The 23,385-nt window shown below is 37.5% G+C and overlaps 1 protein-coding gene across 4 annotated transcripts in view; it reads right to left on the reverse strand.

The window, feature by feature from the left end:
- map3k22 (mitogen-activated protein kinase kinase kinase 22) overlaps positions 1 to 23,385 on the reverse strand; it is a 72,431-nt gene that overhangs the window by 3,629 nt on the left and 45,417 nt on the right. For 3 of the 4 annotated variants that reach the window (XM_069191218.1, XM_015354300.2, XM_069191217.1), the window contains 12 exons: positions 20,663 to 20,762; positions 20,022 to 20,132; positions 19,104 to 19,221; positions 12,436 to 12,569; positions 11,431 to 11,492; positions 9,939 to 10,006; positions 8,711 to 8,785; positions 8,078 to 8,254; positions 6,016 to 6,164; positions 3,503 to 3,634; positions 1,648 to 1,777; positions 510 to 687 (listed from right to left, as the gene is read on the reverse strand). In XM_069191218.1, coding sequence (XP_069047319.1) covers positions 510 to 687; positions 1,648 to 1,777; positions 3,503 to 3,634; positions 6,016 to 6,164; positions 8,078 to 8,254; positions 8,711 to 8,785; positions 9,939 to 10,006; positions 11,431 to 11,492; positions 12,436 to 12,569; positions 19,104 to 19,221; positions 20,022 to 20,132; positions 20,663 to 20,762 — 1,434 coding nt within the window. The remainder of the gene's footprint in view (positions 1 to 509; positions 688 to 1,647; positions 1,778 to 3,502; positions 3,635 to 6,015; positions 6,165 to 8,077; positions 8,255 to 8,710; positions 8,786 to 9,938; positions 10,007 to 11,430; positions 11,493 to 12,435; positions 12,570 to 19,103; positions 19,222 to 20,021; positions 20,133 to 20,662; positions 20,763 to 23,385) is intronic. The other variant, XM_069191219.1, reaches the window with a different exon arrangement.

Raw genomic sequence — 23,385 nt, forward strand, 5'->3', positions numbered from 1 at the left:
ATCTGTTTAAAATACTGCTAGTGAATGTACAGTATTTATTGCCCCCAGACTTACTACCCGTAGCATGTAAAATATCACTGCTTGTCTGCTTGTTGATGTCTACAGGGACATTAAATCAGAGAAGTGTAGCGATTGCTGAACAGCAGAAAGGCTACAGGGGAGATGAGGACATTGAGTTCATCTAGCAATTTAAAAATACTTTTAAAAATTAAATTGTATTAAGATTTATCCATCCAAGTTAGTGGTAAGGCCATTTTAACATTCCTATTAACAGGCATCTGCATAACTAAGAATTAAATCAAATTAAATTAGTTATTGTTGCTTTAAATAAAAAATAATTACATAGAGTATTAAACATAACACTGGTTGAAAAATGCTATAGGGATTAAAAATGTATGAGATAGTAAAATATACAGACCTCTGAATTGTTTAAACAGGCCTGATCAACAGTGAAATAAAGACATTAAAAACGCCTACAGAAATAGCAGCATTAAAAACAAGCTCTTTACCAAACATCAGCTTTCCTGCCATAACCTTCTCCGCTGATAACTTCTGGGCTCATCCAGTAAGGTGTCCCGGTCACCGATTTGATTCCAGTGCCTGACATACAGATTGTCTGTATTCGCTTGCTTGCACCAAAGTCACCCAGCTTCACATTCCCAGAAGAATCTCTTAAAATGTTAGCCCCTGGAAAACAACATCAAACATAAAAATAAAATGAAAGAGCAATTCCTAAAAAAAACAAGCTTTTCTGAAGGCTGAAGTGCTCTGAACTTCATTTAAGTCCAGTATCTCATTTGCTTCTTAATTTAACCACACTGCAATAGTCTAACCAAAAGAATAACAGAAAAATATTACTTGTAAAATGTTGCAGATTTTTACAAGTTCACAGCCTGATACATTTTAATTACTTGTGTCTCCACCCAGCACTGTGTTTTTCCAGAGGAACAATCCTAGACAGGCCTGATTGCAGCTTTGTGGTTATTTGAGTAGTGACTAATTCATCCTACCCACCAGTATTCCATATCCAGAAAAGAAAAGTTGTTCCACTGCATAATATCAGTGAATCTACTCTAATCATACCTCAAGAAAGTTTTCTTATAGCTCTTAACGATTCATTTAAAGTAAGATTGATCAGCAAATCTCTAAAAGTTTGACTTATAGTAATGTTTAATATGTGCTTTAGGATTTGAAATGATAAAGAAACCACACTAGCTGCTTGGAGTTCCAGTTTGTTCCGGTTTGTAACAGGAAACTGCTCACTCCATGCACTGTACTTCCACAGTTATCAAGCTATGGCTTTCTGACTGTTCCTTCCTCTAGGATGAAGTCAGAGTGGTTTCTGGCAGGCTATTTTGTCTGACAATAAGAAATGCCAAACCAGGCCTTTTGAAAGTGCTGCTTTAGACATGGAATTTAGGTGGAATTGTGAATTCAGCTGTCTTGATTTGCCTTTTACTAAACATGGTATAAAAGTAAGCATTATAAGTGTGAATTCAATATTATGATGGATTAATCTTATTAAATATTCATTATGTTAATTAAAACCATAACTTTCATCTGTTTTTTTCTAACTCTTTTGAGCAGAAATATTTTCATTTGTAATACCGAAGGACTTTTGCCAACTGCAAGGAGACAATAATTTACCTTTAATGTCCCTGTGTACAATCATGTTGCTGTGAAGGTAGAAGACTCCCTGAAGGATCTGCCTAGTATATTTACGGGTTACATTCTCTGTCAGAGCTCCGTAGGCTTTCAACTGGTCCTTTATTGAACCCTGGTGAACAACACCAACACAGACACAAATCAGAGAAAAAATAATATTTACTGTCTCGTTTTAACAGTATATTTGCTGAATAATCCGCAAAAAAGGGCAATTTGGAATTTGCAACATCACAGCCCAAAATTATATTCTTGTTCAACAAAATGTAATGTGCACGAGAACAAGCAGAGACCATATTTTCAAGCACATTTTGGTTTCCATTTTCTGTGATGGCTATTCAAGGGCGTGGCGTCTTATGAGGAAAGGCTCTTGCAATGGTCCTTCTTGATTGATATCTGTGAAATCCTTTTTTAAGGCCGCACCACCAGATATAACATGCACATTATTCCTGACCACTGTGGAGGTATAGTTTTACCACATATTAATAAGTATTGCCCAGAGGGAGTTTGCATCAGTATTGGCCAGATCTACAGAACTAACAATTAGGATCTTGATCCAATTGATTAGAGATGCCAAGTGTCCACATTGCTTGTCCCATGTTTACAGATGGATCAGGTCATCAGTAATATAAGAAAAACTGTCTGCCTACACGCACATTTTCAACCTAGGAGTGTAACTGATGTCACGTTTCAGAATAATACTTGCAAATTCTCTGAGAATAATCCATTCCCATTCAATGTAATGTTTTTATTTGCAGATATCTTACAGCCATAAAGTGTTGCGTCCTGTGCCTAAGTACATCCTATAGCCAGATTTTTTGCTGCGTTTTCTTCAGTTTCTACACACTACTGACCCTTAATGTTATTAAAGTGAGGTGTTATGTTTACTCATTGCTTCCACTAAATTTACTGGCATCTTAAGACTAAAGATGTAGAGCTGTGCATCCTTGCCAACTTCCCTTTTTTCCGCTGTCCTGTGTAAAAACAACTTTACAATGTCAAAACACACCTCCACCACATACTCTCACTCACCAAAAAGCTAAATAGTATCTTCATTATCTTTGTAAATACTTTTTCAAAAGCAGAGCTCAACATCTTTTTCATTTTCTCTTGTGTTAAACTGGGATTAGCACCTCTTTAGTTCTTCTTATCTAAAGCGTCTCCAGCTGTAACCCGATCCACTCCACAATCTCAAAGGCGTAAATCTTATCAGTGTTTTACAGCAGTGTGAAGCACACTCTCATCACACTGTTTACTGGTCAAGGAGGTGCGGGGGAAATGGAAAATGACATGGCTGGCCCAGGCCACTGGTAACATTGCCAGAAATATTCCTACAATATAAACATTCCCGATTTTTTAAACAATGCATATCAAAGAGAATCAAGCAGTCACACTCAAATTATGAATCTACTGCTATTCCTCATACAATGTTATATCCGCTTGCCTTTTTAAAAAAACACCATTGTGTAGGGCAAATCCTCTTTAACCTATTAACATGCAGTTTAGTCCAATTTGGCAGATATAAGGACAGGAATAACTATGATTTATCTTTAGCGGATGCTTGATTTTCAACTCGTTTAGTAAGCTAATGAGATGTCATTCAGTACACTGGTCGTAGTCCATCTGCAGACTGTGACCTGGAACAGGGCATTTTTTAAAACATAACTTGGCATTTGTAATACCCTTTTCATTAAACAGTTAATTGGAAAAGGTCAGCAGCATAGCAGCATGTTAAGCCAGTGCAGTGAAAACAAAATAGTGGTCAAACTATGTTCTAATGCTATGGAACTGAGTTCCGTTCAGCATTCTATAGACAGACCACAATGAGAAGGACACTCACCCCTGCCATGAATTCAACAAAAATGGACAGTTTTCTTTCCTCCGGGTCTCGCAAGCAGCCATAATACTGCACAATCCTGTCATGGCGAAGGTTCTTTAGCAATTGAATCTCACACTCCAAGGCATTCACTTCCTGGACAGAAAAATGACAACTAGTTTCCCATCAAACCATTTTTACTAAGGCTTCAATATCCCTAGAATAGTGCTGTACGTACTGAATATGGAAATGTATGTCTTACTTAATAAACCAAAATTTCAGAATGTGTTGTGCCACAGCTAATATGTACTAAAACACAATGAGAGAATGAGACTTCTGTCATTCATAAAACATTTTACAATCTTTTTCAAGTATAGAGGTTTTTTGAAAGTGTAGACATCAATAACAGCACATATGCAAGATCAGTTATCTCTGTTGATTCTGTCCTTTCCAACAAAGTGCATGTACTGTATTTTGTTATTGCATATAATACTATTTTCTTGATGTTGCACAAAGTATACATTCAGGGAAAATACAACACAGCTAACAGCCATCTAGCCCTGTGAGAAGATTTTTATCTTCTGTATCTTTGAGTGTTAGCACATAATATGAGAATATACAGTATTAAAATTTCAGTTTTACACAGCACAGACAAATGTTATGCACATATTTACAACCAGCTCCATTTAGCCTGGACATTAGAAGGAAAGTATAAGAGCTATCATGAAGAACATGACCAAGTAGTAGATAAGAGGGTTTTAATGTTACTACCATGTAGGCTCAATACGTCAGTATGTAGCTTGATCACTACTGAGAGTGAACACTGGAGTTTTCCACTGTAACAATTTTAAGCCAAAAGAGTTCTGTGCAAGTAAAGAGCTTCCCTACTAGTTTCTAGTTTAGTGAATTCCTTATCGTGTGAAAATTAACCTATTATTTCAAGCGCTGTCAGCAGAAACTGCAATAATTTGTTACTGTTGAATTGCTTTAGTAAAGTTCCAACAGTTTCACTCTGTCATGCACAGCACAACTTGTATTGTGATGTTGTTTTTTACTCCTTCATGCTGTCTGTTGATCAATTCAATCTATTTTTTTAAACTATGATCAATAGCAAAACATTAATCACTGCCACAGCCATAACTTTCATCAATAACATTAAGACAGGTAGTGCTGCTTGGCAATAAAAAACTGCCAAATGACTAATTGCTTCTGCACTACAATTAAGTGCACCTGGATGAAATGCCAGCAGCCCCACTACAGAGCTGGTGAACAAGTGCAAATTTACTTCAACAATGTATATAAAGGGAAATGCACAGAGGACTTATTATACAGTGATATTTACCCAGGACACTGGCAGATCTAGCAGTCAGAATCTCAGGTTCACATCCACTCTTAAGGATGGAGCCTTATTCGGCAACCATTTCTCAGATGACCAGCCTGGGGCACTGGACTGGAAATGCTTATCCAGAGTGAGGAGTACCACCTACTGGTCCATCAACACATAAGTTTGCATCCATTTCCATATCAAGGGGCGGTGACGGTGGCTCTGTGGCTAAAGAACTGTGCCTGTGGCTGGAAAGTTACCGGTTTGTATCCTGCGGCCGGCAGAGGAATCCTACTCTGTTGGGCCCCTGAGCAAGGCCCTTAACCCCAACTGCTCCAGAGGCGCTGTATAAATGGCTGACCCTGCGCTCTGACCCCAAGCTTCTCTCCCTGTCTGTGTTTGTATGTCTGTGGGTCTCATGGAGAGCAAGTTGGGGTATGAGAAAAGACAAATTCCTAATACAAGAAATTGTATATGGCCAATAAAGTGATCTTATATATTTCTTGAAAGAAGCCAAGGTATCAGCCTCGACAACCCCTTGCATAAAGAATACCTCCAGATCACAAGTAGTGACAACTTGTGTCCTCTGGTTTGTGTTTTTTATTGTTGATTTTTTTTTAGTTCACTGGTTTGACCGTTTGTTGAGAACTTTAAATGTGTGGATCAGGTCTAATTCAAGGATCTATTAGCCTGTCAGTAACGTGAAAATGGCATTCCCCTAGATCCCAAAATGTATCTGACTAATCTTTGCTGAACTAATCCCCGCTATATTTTCTATAATGTGGTGGCCAAAAATGTAGACACTGCACACTCATTCTAAATGAGGTTTTACAAGAGCAGTGCACAATTTCAACATTACTTTATTTGATTTAAATTCTCTTTTTCCATGTAACCAATTTAGTTTAAATTGCTTCCCCACACTATATAAAATATATTAAATGGGTTAACTTTAACACTTAACACAACAAACACATAAAGTCTTTTTTCTAAGTAGCATTTTCAATTTATTTTCCATTTTGGATTAATAGCTTTTGGTTTTAATACCTGCATGCAATACTCTGCACGTATCAGCATGAAACCTCACCAGCCTGCTGTTTGCCTCTACTTACAGAAACAACCTGGTTTATTTGGGGGGGGGTCTCCCATCCTAGTACTGAGCAGGCAAGCAGTGGGAGTGCAGCTGAGCTGTTGATGACCACAGTAGTTTTCTCACCTTGCTGGTATCCTGACACTCCGGGTCAAAGGGCACCTGTTTGACTGCCAGCTCTCTCCCTGTGTCCACGTCATAGCAGAGGTACACTTCTCCAAATGCTCCCCGACCCAGGAGTTTCCCAAGCCTCCAGTTCACTGGCGCAAGAGGGGCTGCAAATCAAAACAAGCCTAGATGAGTGAGAGCTAATCTACTGTAGCCATCGCTAGTTGTATATGTTCAGCCAGCAGCAACTGACTAGCTGTAGGCTGCATGATTGATCATTCATATTCTCTTAGCTGTTGAAGTTAGCTGATTATTCTATTAGTCAGTATTCCATTCGCATAACTAGTATAATCTGGAATAGCTGTCTTGGTAAGAGTAATTGGGTGGCCACTTTAAAAAGGTGTGTTCTGTGCTCACCAACACAGAGTTCATCAAGCTAATCCTGGCTAGAAATCATGGAGAATCTCCAGCTGTACAGTTCTCTGTGAGATTTCCTGACACAACACGTTATTGTGTTCAGACAGTACTGCATGTAGATCACAAGGCAAACTTTCACATTTTTGGATTAATTTTTTCAAGGACTCTACTGTGTATTTTGTCAGGCAACTTGGCAGTAGTGAATAATCTAGTACAACCCTTTTATAGACTTCATTGGGATAAGCACAGTACAGCTGTTAAAGGACTAATCATGTTGTACCACATTCACATTAAGATACAAGTATGACTGTTATGAAATGAAATATTGAAAAAAAGTTTCATTATTCAATATCTGTGAATTCATAGGCATAGACCAACTCTTAAATATTGAAACTGCTCACAGTTTCCTTATTTTCTCCTTAATCTAGCCATTAAACCAGTTTGATCGTTACACTACAAAGTCAAAATTTAGGATATGAAAGACGAATTTTTACAAACAAAAGGGGACATTTGTCCCATCTTGCTAATCGAGACCTTTCTATAAAAAAGTTTCTCCTGTTCTCAGTTTACTTTGGTAAAGTCTAATGATTGATACTGATCTTAATTTTTTAATCACAAACCAACAGTTCCTAAATATCCACATTGAAAATATGATACATATACAATACATAATACAATATTATTACTAAAGCCAAGCTAAATCAAAACAAAGAATGAGCACAAAAAGGCAGAACATTACTCCATTTTTGGTAACTAAAAAAATACCCCTGCAGTCCAACAGAGGGTTATTCTGGTGCTTTCTCATGATAAACACAGACTGGACCAATTAATGATGCTTTTCTCTTAAATACTATAGACAGATTTAGAGTGGGTTTATTATGACATATAGTTGTGAGTATATGCATTTCTATGTCTCTGTTCAATCATTTTACTACTCTAGAAGCCAAACTGTACTAACATATGTCTGAAGTACATTTACAAAAATTAAAGCAAAATGGGTTTTAAATGGGATTATTAGATGAAATCACATCAATAACACCCTTATTATGATCTTTTTCTGCTGGCTTGAATGATTTACAGAAACCAAAGCACATGCTTAACTTGTTCTGTGGAAACTATATTTTTGTATTTAAAACTAATTCCACTAGTTTCAAGAAAACAAAAGCCTCTTAATATTTTATGCAGGAGTTTTCAACAGTGCTGCCAAAGCAATGGCACAAAGTTGATCCCACCGCCTGGTGTTTCCAAAGGCCTATACAGCTGACTTGCAACTAATGTGCTACTAACTTCTTACAGTAATTCAAGATATTAAAGAGAAGTATAGAAACAGTAAATAAAAGTAAATAAGATGACTATATAGGCTCACTAACTAGCTCTGGCAGGCATGCTTGATAAATTTTTCAGAGGCTAAAGCATTTTTACAATACTTTTGATTTTCCAGAGCCACCCGCATAACGTTGAGACCCCCTAAATTGAGGGCACGTAAAACTGCAAGACTGCCGTATTACCATGTTACTTCTTCCTTAATGTCAAAATACCTTAGTCCTGGAATAATTAAAAGCTGAATTTTAGTTAAAAGTGGAGGCGAAAACAGACTGTGGAGCCACCCCCAAAGCTTGCCCGGTGTGAAGAGCGCCGCCATGGCCCGCGGGCGGGGACTCACACTTGGAGGGGGCAGAGATCTGGCCGGTCTTGTCTGGGCTCCAGGTGATGGTCCTGAGGTCGTGGTACTGCAGGGTGGAAGCTGCGCTGTCCCCATTGAAGCTGCGGGTCCTGCTGGAGGACGCCAGCGGGAAGGGGTTCTCCGGGGGCATGAAACTGCGGGGGAAGGTCCTGCGCCCTGGGGAGACGTCACCGCACACACGGCGACCGGTGAGACAAGGGACAGCTGCCACGCAACGTGGTCCCTAACTGTCCTCCAGTCACCATGGCACAGGCCTCAGGCCGCTTTGCCCTTTTCTCAGACAGTTCATCTCTCTGCACCCACTCATGACGGTCAAAAGCCAAATATGGAAACATTCTTCACTTCTGCACTGCTTCTTGAAAGGATACTAAAGGGTAACATGAGCAATATAATGGTAAAACGTTTCATTAGCATTAGCATTCCATTACTGTAATATTTCACATCTAAAAAAAAATCTCTCCTGAATCTGTGCTTTTATGAATTTATAATTATCCTGAAATAAACGAATAAATCCTTTCTTGAAAAATAATTAACTAATATGTGCTGTAATATGTTTATTTTATGCTGAAAGCTTCTCTGTACTTCCATGTCATTGTGCGTTGTCACACTTACCATCGTTGTAATCCTTCTGCTGACGGGGCAGGTGAAACTGTCTTGGAAAGGTGCCACCTTTGCCATATCTGTTACCTGGAGCAAAACAGAACAGAGCCCAATTTACCAAAAGATTCAGAACGTAGAATTAGAAAGCAGTTGGGTAGTACAATCAGTTAGGTCTAGTGTTAAAGCAAGTGTTTTTGAGGAGACAAATCCAATACCTACAGTACGTGCAACCATTCTATTAGAAAGGAATTTCTGTTATAAAATAAAGGACATGAATGGCTGTAGCTCATGCCTATATTCATTTCAATAGATATATCTTTTAAACTTTGTTTTTCTCAGTAAAGTATTAATGTTGTTACATATATCCAATGTAAGTATAAACCTAACACACAGAATACAAAACATTTTGTAAACAAGAGAAGCTTGTTTTCTTTTTAGTGGTTGTCACATCTGGTTCTTAAGAGACATGATGGTATTGGCTTCAACAACATGGCTAGGTACTTCTCTTCCAGACTCCCAACACCCTTTGTGTAAAAAAGTGCCTTCTGTAGGCCTGTATTCATCACTTGCTTTTCTCATAAAAGGAACTATAACTGGGAAACACAAATAATTCTAAAAGATGGTACAAAAAGGTTATCAGAGAGGAGGTCTATAAGGGAAAAACAGTGTTTAAAGTAATTTTTGCATCTCCAGCACAGCACTTGAATAATCTGCAATTACTAAGTAGCAGGGTGACCACTGCCGACTCCAGCACTGATCTACAATCATGAGCTTTACATAAAGAATGTGTTAGAAGGCCAAGAGCAATTGAAAGCAGCTGTTATGTATAATGATTGCTTTTTTTGTTTTTGTTGCCGTTTCTAAGGGAGATGACGTTATTTACTTCCCTTCTGTAGAAATGGGGGAAAAAATGAAGTTTTATAAAAAGTAGAGACCGAATAAAAGAGATATCCAAGAAAGATGAAATCTAAGCAATGTCTGTCATTCACAGTTCGGTAAAGTCTCTTAAATTTAACTAAACATTTAACCTCTCTGCCATTGAATTGGCAATCTTAGGCTTTTTAAAAGGCTGCCTCACTATTAATCTTATCAGAAGGAGACAAAACACAACAATGAAGCAAATAGGCAGGCTGACAGAGCAAGCAAAAATGTAATGGAGTTTATAATTTTCATTATAAATTCCATCTCTATAAGTGATTTATGAAGTAAAATAGTTACTCATAGCACTCAAATGTCCCACCTGCATATTCATAACTGTGGTTCATGTAACTCTTCTCTCTGTTGGACACCGACTGTGAGTACGGAGGGCTGCAACGATAGAGTTCAAGGTTTTTGTCTTTAGCTTGCATATTTTTCTTGCCAGTGTTTGAGTCCTCACATACAGTATAACACATTGCTGAATCTTTATTACACAATATCTCTTGAATGCTTTCAAAAGTTTAACAAAAAGCTGTTCCATTTTTTTTGTTGTCAGAATAAAACAATTCCACATTTATATACAAACCTCTTGCCTAAAAATATGTCCATTTCAATTTGTAATTTGTATTGCACTTGTGTTTTTGCATAAATGTATTTGATATCAAATAATTCTCATCGACAGAGAAAAGAGTACAGTTTCGGATAGTTCCATCCTCTGCAATCTCAGAAATTAGAGGATCAAATTATACATTGTTACTTTATGCTGACCTCTTATGAAGTAACACTTCAAGCACTAAGTCCTCTCGTTTCATCTGCAATAAATTTACATCATAATTCAAGATCATGATAACAAAGGGACATTAAAACCAAGATAACAGCTATCCAAGTTCACATTAGAAGTTTCTATGTAGCCACTTCCTTTAATTGTTCATTGTTTCGAGGCTAAGATAATGATTACCCTAGGTATTGCAGTTTCAGAGTGAATGGGCTATGCGACACTATCACCTTTGGGTCTGATCTGGTCAGATCTCAGAAAATAAGCAAAGCTAGGTCTGGGCAGTAATGGGATGGACAAAAAGACTACTATTTCCTACTGAACCAGAATTGCCAAACCAACATGGTGGCCTAGTATGATGACACTACAACATGGAGTACCATTGCTTGGATGAGAATTTCTAAACCACAGTACTGATTACTTGGTTATGAAAGATACCATAGCACTATGATAATTGGCTAAACTTCACTTGGAGCTTTAACGGTCTGGCATCCCTAAAGTCCCCCCTGAATTCAACCGATGAAAGAGTTTCTCACTCCAACACATAACACTTGTCACCACACACCAGCTATCAGTGGGGAGGAGAGCAGAGTAATGAAGCCAATTCATAGATGGGGACTATTAGGAGGCCATGATTGGTAAGGGCCAATAGGACATTTGGCCAGGACGCCAAGGTTACACCCCTACTCTTTTCGAAAAACACCCTGGGATTTTTAATGACCACAGAGAGTCAAGAACTTGGTTTTATGTCTCACCCGAAGGACAGCACCTGTTTACAGTATAGTGTCCCCGTCACTATACTGGGGCATTAGGACCCACATGGACTGCAGGGTGAGTGCCCCCTGTTGGCCCCACTAACACCTCCACTACCAATCTTCCTGGTTGGCTTCTTTTTAAAGTATATGCAGTGCATTGTGTGCTGAATGCAGTCATCTGGTTAAAACATGTCTTTCTTCAGCTTAAGTGTATCAAGTAATTTGCCCAAGAATGATGCTGATAACTCAACTCCTTGCATGTTTTCTGGCTGGTTGCCACTCACCTGTCTAATGACTTACAGCTGTCTGACAGAGAATCCTCAGCACTTCCAAAGGGTTCCAGGATCTGTTGTAAAAAAATGAAATCAATATTGTGCTTCCATACTGAAAACAGGATTTTGAATTTATACACTATTTTTCCCAATTACCAGACTATTAAGTGAACACTGAATCCCTACAAAAGCCTGCTTCCATAGTATCAATTTGACTAACATCCTTCTTCTTTGTTCGTCTTTCATCTTGCTGGATGAATGAATCCATGTCTGTGCTGCACACAGTTTAGAATCTGTATTGATATTTAAAGAGTCCTGGTATGTCTAAACCTTCTTCTATAATAAGCCACATGACAAAATACCACACATCGACACTACATCAGCACACAACACAGCAAAAGATTAAATAACTCTAATCCAGGACTGAGTGAAAAACTGGGGAAAAATACAGATTAGGGGATTTCAGAAACTAGATTTCTTATTACACTATTTAGATTTCATCACTTATTCCACAGACTGCATATGGTTTCCTATGTGCCCCATTATAACCATGACAGTGGGGCATTGGTTAGCACTGGAGTCCTGGGTTCAGTCTCTGGGGTGCAGTTTGTATGTTTTCCCTGTGTTTGCATGGGTCTTCACTGGGTTCTCCTGTTTCCTCGCACAGTCCAAAGACATATGGGTAGGTTAACAACTGGCTTGACTGGAAAGACCAGCCCTGGTGGGAGTGTGTGCGTGTTTGTATCTGTGTGTACCCTGCGGTGGACTGGCGTTCTGTCCAGGGCGTATCTCGCCTTGCACGTGTTGCTTTGCTGGAATAGGATCTGGCTGCCCCATGGATTTCAATTTCAACGGTAATTAAAATAATTTAATTTAAAACAGTAGCTGTAATCATCCGATTACCATACGAGAAAACTAAGCGATTTTAGTGTCTCTAAACCTGGGTGGGATTTAATGACACTTAATAAAGAGGGCAGAGTACAGGGGGCGTGGCCTAGTGGGGGAAGAGATGCTCACGGTCTGTTCCACGATCTCAGGGATGAACTCTCCCTCACTGTTGATGCTGGTGTAGGAGCCCTGCCGGGCGATCTGCTGCTGCTCCTCTGGGACGCTGCCTGGTGGAGGGGAGCTCCTCCCAGGTTGCAGAGACCCTGAACACAAAACAGCAGCAATAAGGAAAGGAACACAGCCCTTCCTGAGCAACACACCGACATGTTCTGCCACTGCTGAACCTGAACACTATTCATGACACTTCTCAAAATGTTAGTGATATTATTATGGTTATTCAAAATACCTGACTGCTGTACCCATTTATACAGCTCGGAATAATATATTATGAGTATTGAGTGAAGTACTTTGCTGAATGAAACAACAGCAATGCCTCACCCGGAGTCTGAACCTACAACCTTCTCTTTACGAGCCCTAATCCTCCTGTCTGAACCTGCCTGATCTGTCGATCACACACTACTAGGGCAAATACCTTTCCTGACTTTTGCTATATTATTACAATACAAAAAACACAGCTGTGACTGGCAATCGTTGGGCACGGACATTTTTTGATACAGTACTTAATGTAAGTTTTATTTGCGTGTCCCAAACAACGACCCTTTTTGAAAATTATAAGAAGCTATATATAGGATTTCGGCATAATAAGTCATTTTTAAGAAGGACTATTTATATGTTCCCATATTGTATGCATTTGACTTCTAGGATGTCATTGGTCTTAGGCAAGGACATTTTTTGACACATTGTTTCCTACATGTGTTCCATAATAACTATGACCACATGTGCACTTTAAAAGAAGTTAAGAGAAATTTTGCTTTTGACATTTAGGAATAATCGTCATGGGCAAGCTCATTTTTTTATATCTGGGTGGACATCCAATACTATTTATGTTACATACTGACCATATCTCTAGCAGTACCCTCTAAGCATGTTTTGCAAAATATCACAGATAAGGACACTTTGTGACAGGCTACATATGGTTTCCTATATGCCCCATAATAATCATGTCTTCAAGATTCAGTAAAGTTGAAGTTTCCCCTTATATCTTATTTAAGATGTTTTGTTGCGCAGAAGAAATACATTTAAAAATTCCTCAATTTCTATGGAAAATGTGGCAGCCAAACTATGTAACATGTGGGCTTAACTTTCACTCTGACACAACTTCCAATGGACCTTTATAATCTTGCCAAATGTAAAAAGTGTTTATTCAGGGATCTGGACTTGAGATACTTAAAAATAAAGGCAGAAAAAAATAATCCAAAGAATAAGAACAGGGAACCAGCCACTCCATTGCTTATACACTGCATCTGTGCTTTTACTTATTAATAATCAAAACTGATTGACCTTAAAGAAAACTAAAAAAACTGCCTTCTGGAGATCCAACATATTATGTGCAGGGACCGCATTTAAATATTAAAGCTCTTCATGAGTGCTCACCAAGTGTAGCTAATGCAAAAACAGAGCATTTCCACTGAAGCGTTTCCCCGCTTGACATCAGTGAATGACTGCACAATTTTATCAATCACTGAAACTGCTTGTGACTGTTACTGGGGGCTTTAATGTGTGCTTTAAAACATGTGGGCACACGGTAAGCTGCAAATTCACCAGACTTGCACAATTACAGACTCTGGGGGACAGAAGGCTTATTGCAAAAGCCACCAATTACAACCCATTCATCATACCAGTAGCCTTCAGGGAAGCTGGAAATTCATACTGCTTACAGTACAGCTCACTTGAGCGATTGCAATACTGTATTAACTAGAGTGTCGAAAATATTTTCACTACCAAAACATGGATATTATATCCCATGCACGAGGATCTCCAAACTAGCAAGAAGACATTTTCAGCAAGTTCCCAAAATCACCATTTGCAAATACAAATGAGCAATATCAAATAATTCACAAAAAAATGTAAAACAGCTTTAGCACATTCACTGTACTGATCGAAAATATGGCAGGTGTCAGTGAGGCAAAGGGAGACCAAGTATGCTATCTTTTGTTCATCTTTAATTTTTCATAGGCATAAAGGCCAAACGTGACCTCCTTTTTTCTAGGAAAGCAACTTAGCAAGAGAGGGTTTCACTTACCCAGTCAAAGAGCAGACAAAATATAGTGGCTTCAGAAAGTATTCAGACCCCCCCACGTTTTCCAAAATTTATTGTGTTGTAGACTTATTTCAAAATGGATTGAATTGATTCTTTTTTTGCCATCAATCGACACACAAAACCCCATAATGACAAAGTGAAAAACCCTTTTTAGGAATTTTGGCAAATTTATTAAAAATAAAAAACTGAAATCTCCAATTCACATAAGTATTCCCTGCAGATCCTCTCAAGCTTTGTCAGATTGGATGGGGAGCGTTGTTGAACTGCAATCTTCAGGTCTCTCCACCTGATTTTCTATGGGGTTCAAGTCCGGGCTTTGGCTGGCCCACTCAAGGACATTCAGAGACTTGTTCTGAAGTCACTACAGCATTGTCTTGGCTGTGTGCTTTGGATTATTGAAAGGTGTATCTTCCCCTAGTCCAATGTTGTGTGTGTTCTGGAGCAGGCTTTCTTCAAGGACCTCTCTGTACTTGGGTCTGTTCATCTTTCCTTTAATCTCGACTGGTTTCCAAGTCCCTGCCGCTGAGAAGCATCCCCACAGCATGATGTTACCACCACCATACTTCACCGTAGGGATGATATTAGCCAGGTGATGAGCAGTACTTAGTTTTCACCAGACATGACTTTCAATTTTTGTCTCATCAGAGCAGAGTATCTTTTTCCTCATGCTCTGAGTTTCCTCATGCTTTAAGTACCATTTGGCCAACTCCAGGCGGGCTGTCATATGCCTTTTAGTCAGGAGTGGCTTCAGTCTAGCCACTCTACCATAGAGACCTGACTGATGGAGTGCTACAGAGATGGTTGTCTTTCTGGCAGGTTCTCCCAATTTTACACAGGAACTCTGAAGCTCTGTTAGAGTGACCATTGGGTTCTTGGTCACCTCCCAGACCAAGGCCCTTCTTGCCCAAATAACCAATTTGGCCAGAAGGCCAGCTCTAGAAAGAGTCTTGGTGGTTCCAAACTTATTCCATTTGACAATGATGGAGGCCACTGTGCTCCTGTGAACTTTCAATGCATAGCCAATTTTTGTATACCCTTTTTCAGATCTATGCATTGACAAAAAGACTCAGAGGTCTACGGACAGTTTCTTGGACCTCATGGCTTAGTTTTTTACTTTTCCATGCACTGTGAACTGTGGGACCTTATAAAGACAGGTGTGTGTCTTTCTATATCATGCCCAATCAAGTGAATTTGCCACAGGTTGACTACAATCAAGTTCTAGAGACATCTAAAAAATAATCAAAAGAAAAAGGATGCATCTTAGCTCCATTTGGAGTGTCATAGTAAAGGGTCTGAACACTTATGTAAATGGGAGATTTCAGTTTTTTATTTTTTAAATAAATTTGCAAAAATTCCTACAAATGTGTTTTCACTTTGTCATTATGGGGTATTGTGTGTCCATTGATGGCAAAAAAGAATCAATTCAATACATTTTCAAATAAGTCTACAACACAACAAACTGTACAAAAAGTGGAGGGGTCCGAATACTTTCTAAAGGCACTGTATGTGACATACATTTTATTTCTTATGAGTAAGAGCATTTATTATTCATGATTATTCTATGATTAAGCTTGTCTTCTTCCCCTTTTATTTTCATGTTATGGTATGGCTTGTTAGATATTTTTTGTCAGAGTGTTTGGCAAGGTGAATAACAAATTGTGTTATTGATCACACCTGAAGAAGGCTCCACGGCCGAAACGTGTTTTCTTTCTTCTTTTTTTCAGCATGGAATAAACCTATTACTTGTCCCTTAACAAATTGTGTATGCTTACTTTAGTGTTATTACATAACACTGTTATAAGATATACATACTTTGAATTTATTTTTTCTTCATATTCGAATTAGATTAAAATTGAAATTAGACTGTAAATAACGTGCAAAAAGGAAGGGACTACAATGCTTATATGGGACTTTGGGCACCTGTGTTCCAGTATTCCTAATTTTCCATAACCTCGCACATTTCAACAACGTGCTATGCTCGAGGAATGAAACCACTTGCTGTATTATTTAAGAGAACTTTGCTCTTCCTCTGCCTGAGGCATACTTTTGAATTTTTCCCTAGTGCACACCTGAGTGAAATACCCATTTGGTACATCAGCCACTTCCTTTTAATTGTCTAGAAGTTATCCATTGTTATACCAGATATATTTTGTTTCATCCTTTACAGTTCTTTTGCTTTTGTAGTAAAAACCTTTTATTATTGATGTTAGATTTGAATAGCTTCGCTTTTCTTTTATCCTAAAAATTTGAATATCTCTTTTAGTTTTACTTTGTGCATTTTACCATACACTAAATTTAACCCCTGCTGTTACATAACAACCCATCTCTAGACCACAGGGCAGGGTAAGTTACAGCTGTAGTCTTTCTCTCTACAATCTTTTTGTCCTTACTAGATACTTTTAGAATTATCCTACATTTTCAAATTTAAAGGCATTCCTTTCTAATGTTATTTTGCTTAAGAACACTCTCTTGTGCTTGTTTCATTTTAAACTAATTTTATTCACACAGTAATTGATGTTTTGCTCTACTGTAACATAGCTCTCCAGAGACCCTTGTCTGATGTACCTCCTAATCAATTATAAAAAACATAGCTGCGACCAGCAATCACTGGACACGGATATTCTTTATACAGTACATGACACTTTTTTTAAGAAAGACTATTTATGTGTTCCTATCTGTATGCATTAGACTTCTAGAACGTCACTGGTCACAGGCAAGGAATTATTTTCACACATATTTATGTGTTCCATAATAAATTATTTTTTCCAGTCTTAATTTTGCTTTAATACTCTCTCGAGCTTGTTTAATTACAAACTTATTTTTAACCACATAGTAAGGCTGTTTTGCTTTATTGTAACATCTCTCTCTAGAGATCCCAGTCTGATGTACCTCCTAATCAAAACTCTCTCTCCAGCTTTCTTAACTAAGATTAAGATTCCAGTTCAGCACAGTCTCTCTCAGTAAGGAAATTTTATGGGAAAACTAATGAGGACGCCCCCTTCTGCTAAACGTGGCAGTCTGCCAACATGCCCATAAACAGTAACACTCTTTGTGATTGGAAGATGGACTATATTCCAATGTTTTGTGTATATAATGTTATCAGCATAAGGCCAGGAAAAGGCAACATTCAACTGGAGCAAAATGAAACCTTTGGTAATAGGTACACTTTTTAGAAGTAGAAACAAAAGAGGGATGTGTCTGTAAGCCCTGAAGTCCCCAAGTGGTGTACTTTCTGCTGATGAACAGTTTACTGAGGTAATACCCTGTCTCTCATCAAAAAGATGCTAAAAGTATCTATTTAGTTTTCTTACGGGAATATTTTCTTGTTTTTTGAACCAATCATCAGAATTTGTGTAATGACTTTCTTGTGATAATTGTTCATGAAAGCACACAAAAGAAAAAAAAGCTTATATTCAATATATAAGCTTGAATAGGTACAGCCAGAAGAATCAAATTACAATTTCATACATTTGGATATTCTTCAAATAATTAAGTTGCTTTTTGTTTGCATTCTGAATTTCAGTTTCTTTTATAACTCAGGTGGGACTTTAAAAACTTTGATGAAATGTCTCAAGTCACCCAAGAATCAACAGAAAATCAGAATAATGTGCAATAAGTACGGCATTACTAGCACTCGTGATGAGTTATCTTACCAACACAACAACAGGACCTTGGAGAATAGAGGCTAAATATGATTTTAGGCTGAAATCAATTTGTATTCAATAATTAAATCTCAATAACCTTCTTGTTAAGAAGAAATCCTGCCCACATATAAATGAGTATCTATGCCAAGTGAGAATTACATATCTGAAATGACTTCTAATGAGCAAAGTTGCCTAACCTCAGGCACATACTAGTTACATACTTTTGACCTCAACACTACAGCCAAAGAAACAGTACAGGTAAGAACAGATTTTTAACATAACATTGTAAGCAGGCTTTGAATGATGGGTTCAGAGATCTCAAACGACCTAGCATAGCTTAATGCGTAAAGTGAAATTGTGAGGTTTTCACTCAGTTGAAAGTACAGAACTTACTGTACATGTGCTTGATTACAGACATACAAGACAAATGTGCGAAAACAAGAAAGCAGTCTTTGTCTTGTGTTTAAAAGAGCTGGTACACTATGATCATTGACCATCTGACTTGAAAGATTGAACCAGCAAGGGTGATGCTTAATTTGAAATTAAATCTTAAATTGCTGGTAAAGGACCATTTACCATTACAGATGGCTATATATTGGATTGTTACAGAAAACCAAATGTAAGTGAACCTCAGGGTAACCCATTAATCCCCATCTAATCTGGTTAATGATGTCACTTCAACTAATCAAATCAAATTATGTAACTGAGCAAGTCTGGCTAATGCATAATTAGGATTTAGCTACAAATATGCTTGTAATTGGAGGACAACTACTGCCAAGATGAAGCAGGCACAAAAATGGATGTTTCACATGCATGACAACAGAAAAGAATGAACAGAAAGGGGGCAGAAAGAAAGGGAAGGGGGATACCCTCACAGAAAATATCTGAGCTAGTCTGGGTTGGGTGTGAAGAGGCTGGAGGCTGAGGCTCACCTGTGGAGTGTTTGCGCACTCTCTCCGAGCTTTTGTATGGAGAACCTTTCAGGTCTCCCATGGACTTGGACATTCTCATCTCTGACTGTTTGTCTGCTTTGCTATTAACCTGTAAAAACTACAATTAGAGAGAGGAGAACAGAGTTTTAAATACTAGTTTTATAAACATGGAAAGAAAGCAACAGAAGTCAAGTCTACAGAACATGAATCCACACAGTGGAGCCTGCTGTGGGCATTGCTGTGAAAGTCTGGCTCTTTTTAAACCGGTTGGTCAGTTTCCAATATGAAGCAACATTTTGGCAAAAGTCTGATGTATGCCACCCATGTGACATTCTGTAATCAAAAGCATTATTTTCATGAGGATTTTTAAAACTATTTTCCATACAGAACATCCTAAAACTGATTTCTAAAATACAGTACTGAATAATATGCTAATTAACCAAAGCACAAAAATACAGTCCTAGTTAATATTCCATTTTCTTAATTAAAAAAAGTTCATGTTGCAAAACTCAAATAAAGATCATCTAGAATTATTATTTTGAGTGGGATCGAGTAGGGCTAGCACATATCTGCACCACAAAACAATCTTTTCAATAAATGCAAAGTATCCCAGATTTTTAAAACTGTTACAATATCAGTGATAAAAATAGCTCCTGAATAGCCAAAATCACTTTAATTGGACTGCATTTTTATATTTTTAGTTTCATCACTCATTAAAAATAGGAAATTATCTAAAAAAAAGTATGATACAACATCACATCCAAAACTTTTTAAGTCAAATGCTAGAATTAACAGACACCAGATCAGGATGCTTTTTGATTGAATTCAGGAAACCCTCTTTTTGTTTGTGCTTTGAAAATCTCTCTCTTAAGCTTGAAACAAATCCCAGCTGGAATCCCTGCCATAAAGATGACTCACATGGTTTTTTGGAGTCTTGACTAATACTCTCAAGCTCTTCATTGACGGGCTACGGTCCAAGCACAGCATAGCCTTGTCTAAATCCTCCTGGCATTTCAGCAGAAGGAGAAGCTGAAATCGAATTTGAAGTTTTATAAATGAGCAATGGAACTTGCCAAAATGCTGCATGTTTTTTCATTAATATAAGAGTCTTTTCACACAGCAGAGTTCCAGGGCAGAGGGAAACATTTGTATCACCCTAACAAACTTTCTCATTTGTAACCAACTAGATACTTTGGAGCTTTAAATCATTCCATGGTGCTTCTTCTTTAAGAACCAAGAGTGTAACACCAATGGTAGAATCCTAGGACCCTAAATATGAGGAAAACAGATTACAGTTTCTACTACAAACATTCTGTAAAGGAATTAATACAAGAGACACTAAGCTATGCAGGTTAATAATTGTTACTGGGAATTACATAAGAAGATCATCTTTTAAAAATCTGAACATCTTAATAAATCCTAAAAATCCTAACAATAACGGCAAATAAACAGTAAATGGCAGCTAAGATTTTCTGATCATTTTGTGTAGTCTCAATTTAATCTTTTTAAATTCTAGTATCAGAAGATGATTCCAAACAGTCTGGCACAGGAAATAGCACCTCTTTATCAGGGTAGTACAAATCCATCTGTTGTCCAAAGGCATCTGTGACTTTCTGTGTGAGCTCCATAAACTTCAATGGTCTTCGAAACTGAAGAATCCTAAAAGAACAAATTGAATTGAACTTAGTCTTTAAAGTGCCTTGCATTTTGTCAATGACAACGAAAGTCCCTTTCAACTTTTACTGGCAAACATCATGCTGTGGTCTATTATTCTGGTGGACATTTCTGTAGTGTTCCAAAAAGCACTCCTTTGAGTGTGAGAAAAGATGCAATACGTCACATACTACATCAGTGACCATGGACATTCCTTAGCAAAGATTCATGTGCTATTAAATTCTCCCTGAGTTTTCAAAAGATAATACACAAGTGTTCAGCTTGTACATTGCCACTTCAGAAAATATAATGATGCTTCAAACTGTCCTCGGCCTAGACTTTAGAGTGAAACCCTAGTTCTTTGACTCTGAATGCCCAAATAAGTTATGCTAGTCATTATGCTGGAAGAGACTTGAGTCACTTGTTTGTGATCTACTGATGATGAGTTAGGTACTGAGGCAATGGCTTTCTGTGTTTGTTCTCAATTCCAAGAACACCCCGAAATATATCTATATATTACTGAATCATCTGTCATGAAAGCAAAGCACGAGCATCAACTTTTTGTTTGTCCAAAGTGTCTGCTGAATACTTCTGCACTCAGTGTTTAAATGGCATCTTAGTGTTCCGGGAAACATACATCTAAACTGTTAAGTTTTTTAACAGTTTTTTAAAAAAAAACATCTTTAAAATATCTGAAATAGAATTAAAAAAAAACACTTTAAAGTACGTAGAAGACAAAGAATAAAATGTATCTTTTAAAGATATGATGTTACATAAGTGTACTTGTTTAACAACACTTCATATGATATGGAACAAGTACTAGGTTTATTTCATACTGAAAAGAGAAGAGAGAAGAGAGAGGTGCACACACACCTGAAGAAGGCTTCACATCCGAAACATTGTTTTCTATCTTCTCTTTAAACCATGGAATAAATTTTACTTTATTTTCTCTGCGCAATCCACAATAAATAACCAATGATAGGCTTATTATGTAACTACAATAGGAATTAAAAATAATTACAAAGGTGTACTGTTTACCAATGCTTGTAATACAATTAAGTTGAATGCTATTGTACATTGACTTCTAGAGCAACAACATGATTTGTATACTGTATAATCTTAGCAATATAAATTAATTAAATTATTATGTGAAAATCCCTGATGAAGTTCAGCATACATTGTAGCAACTACCACACACAATGTAAAATAAACATCACTGTCTATGCCTCCTGATCATATTCACTGAAAAAATAATGGATTAATTGAAACGGTCTCAAAAAACAACAGATGTTGCTTTGCAAATAACACATTTTACAAAGTTTGTTTCCATTCCAAATGATATCTGTCACTTGCAAACATTTTAAATAATAAATTTGGAACTGTATTAAAAAACTCCCCTTACTAACCTTTTTACCTTATTCTCGCTTGGCGGGAAGAGGCTAATAACCTCCCTTTACGTTAAGCCCTGGCTCTGCTCAGGCACTGGTTCAAGTGCCTTCAGCTTACAGAATATGACTCTGACGTCAAGCAACTACTCTCTCACATACTGCTCAATTTAAATGGAAACAATAAAATGGAACAACCACTATCATTTCTGGGTCGATAAAATTTCTGTTTTCTTCAAAATGTAGCATGTTTTCTTCTGTTTCTTTTCTGCACGTCAGCTACTGTGTTTGTACTCCTCTGCAAGAGTCAACACAACCTGATCCATGAATGGTTTCAAAAGGTAATTTCTTTCCTATCTCACAGGTTGCTGGTGGAGTAGGTGTTCCAGGGTCATTAATCACAGTCAGGAAAAGGGAGTGACCCTGGTTTTGTTTCTTGTGGGACTCCTCCCATACCAGGTTTCTAATCAGTAATGCAGGCCGTAGGTTTAACACTAGCAGCCCCGAATTAGAGCAAGTCCAAAGGGAAATTTCCTGAGAGGAAAAAGAAATAACTGGAACAGCATAAAAGAACCAGGAAATATTTTTCAAGTTAGTTTTTAAGTGAGTAATGCTCAATGGAAAATGTTCCTTATACAGCATAATTTACCTTTATTTTCATAACTACAAATAGTTTCTCACTGATTCTATCCTAAGAAGTGGTGTTGGAAGATTTAACTTCATACCCCTTATTCAGCTAATTCTTTCAGATTGTTTTTTTGTTGTTTTCTGATTAATATACAACCTATTAGCTTTAATTCACAAACGCAATGAGTATTGCTGACAGTATCACTGATTGCAATGCTAGTTAAATCCTCTGATCCAATCTCTTTGGGGCTTTATGAAAGTCATGGTTAAATTACCTAACTCATGGTGGATGGTTAGATGGTTTATACTATTATACTATAAGTTGAAAAATGTGTTTTTTTTTTCTGTATATTGGTTTAATATGAACACATTTTTCTCATACTTCCATTAACCAATGCTCCTTAAAGTCTACAAAACACTAAAATGTTTACTATGATGCAGCCTTGCACCTAAAAAATGCCTGAGCCAGGTGATATCAAATGAAGACCATATTTTATATTATTATTACTACTACTACTACTATAACTTTTGTCAAAGGGATTGTAAACCTTTGAATTAATGTTTCGGAATACTGAACTTCCCAGGTAATTACAATGGAATAACAATCATTCTAGTGA

The sequence above is a fragment of the Lepisosteus oculatus genome, chromosome 6 (assembly GCF_040954835.1).
Source record: "Lepisosteus oculatus isolate fLepOcu1 chromosome 6, fLepOcu1.hap2, whole genome shotgun sequence".
Lineage (NCBI taxonomy): Eukaryota > Metazoa > Chordata > Actinopteri > Semionotiformes > Lepisosteidae > Lepisosteus > Lepisosteus oculatus.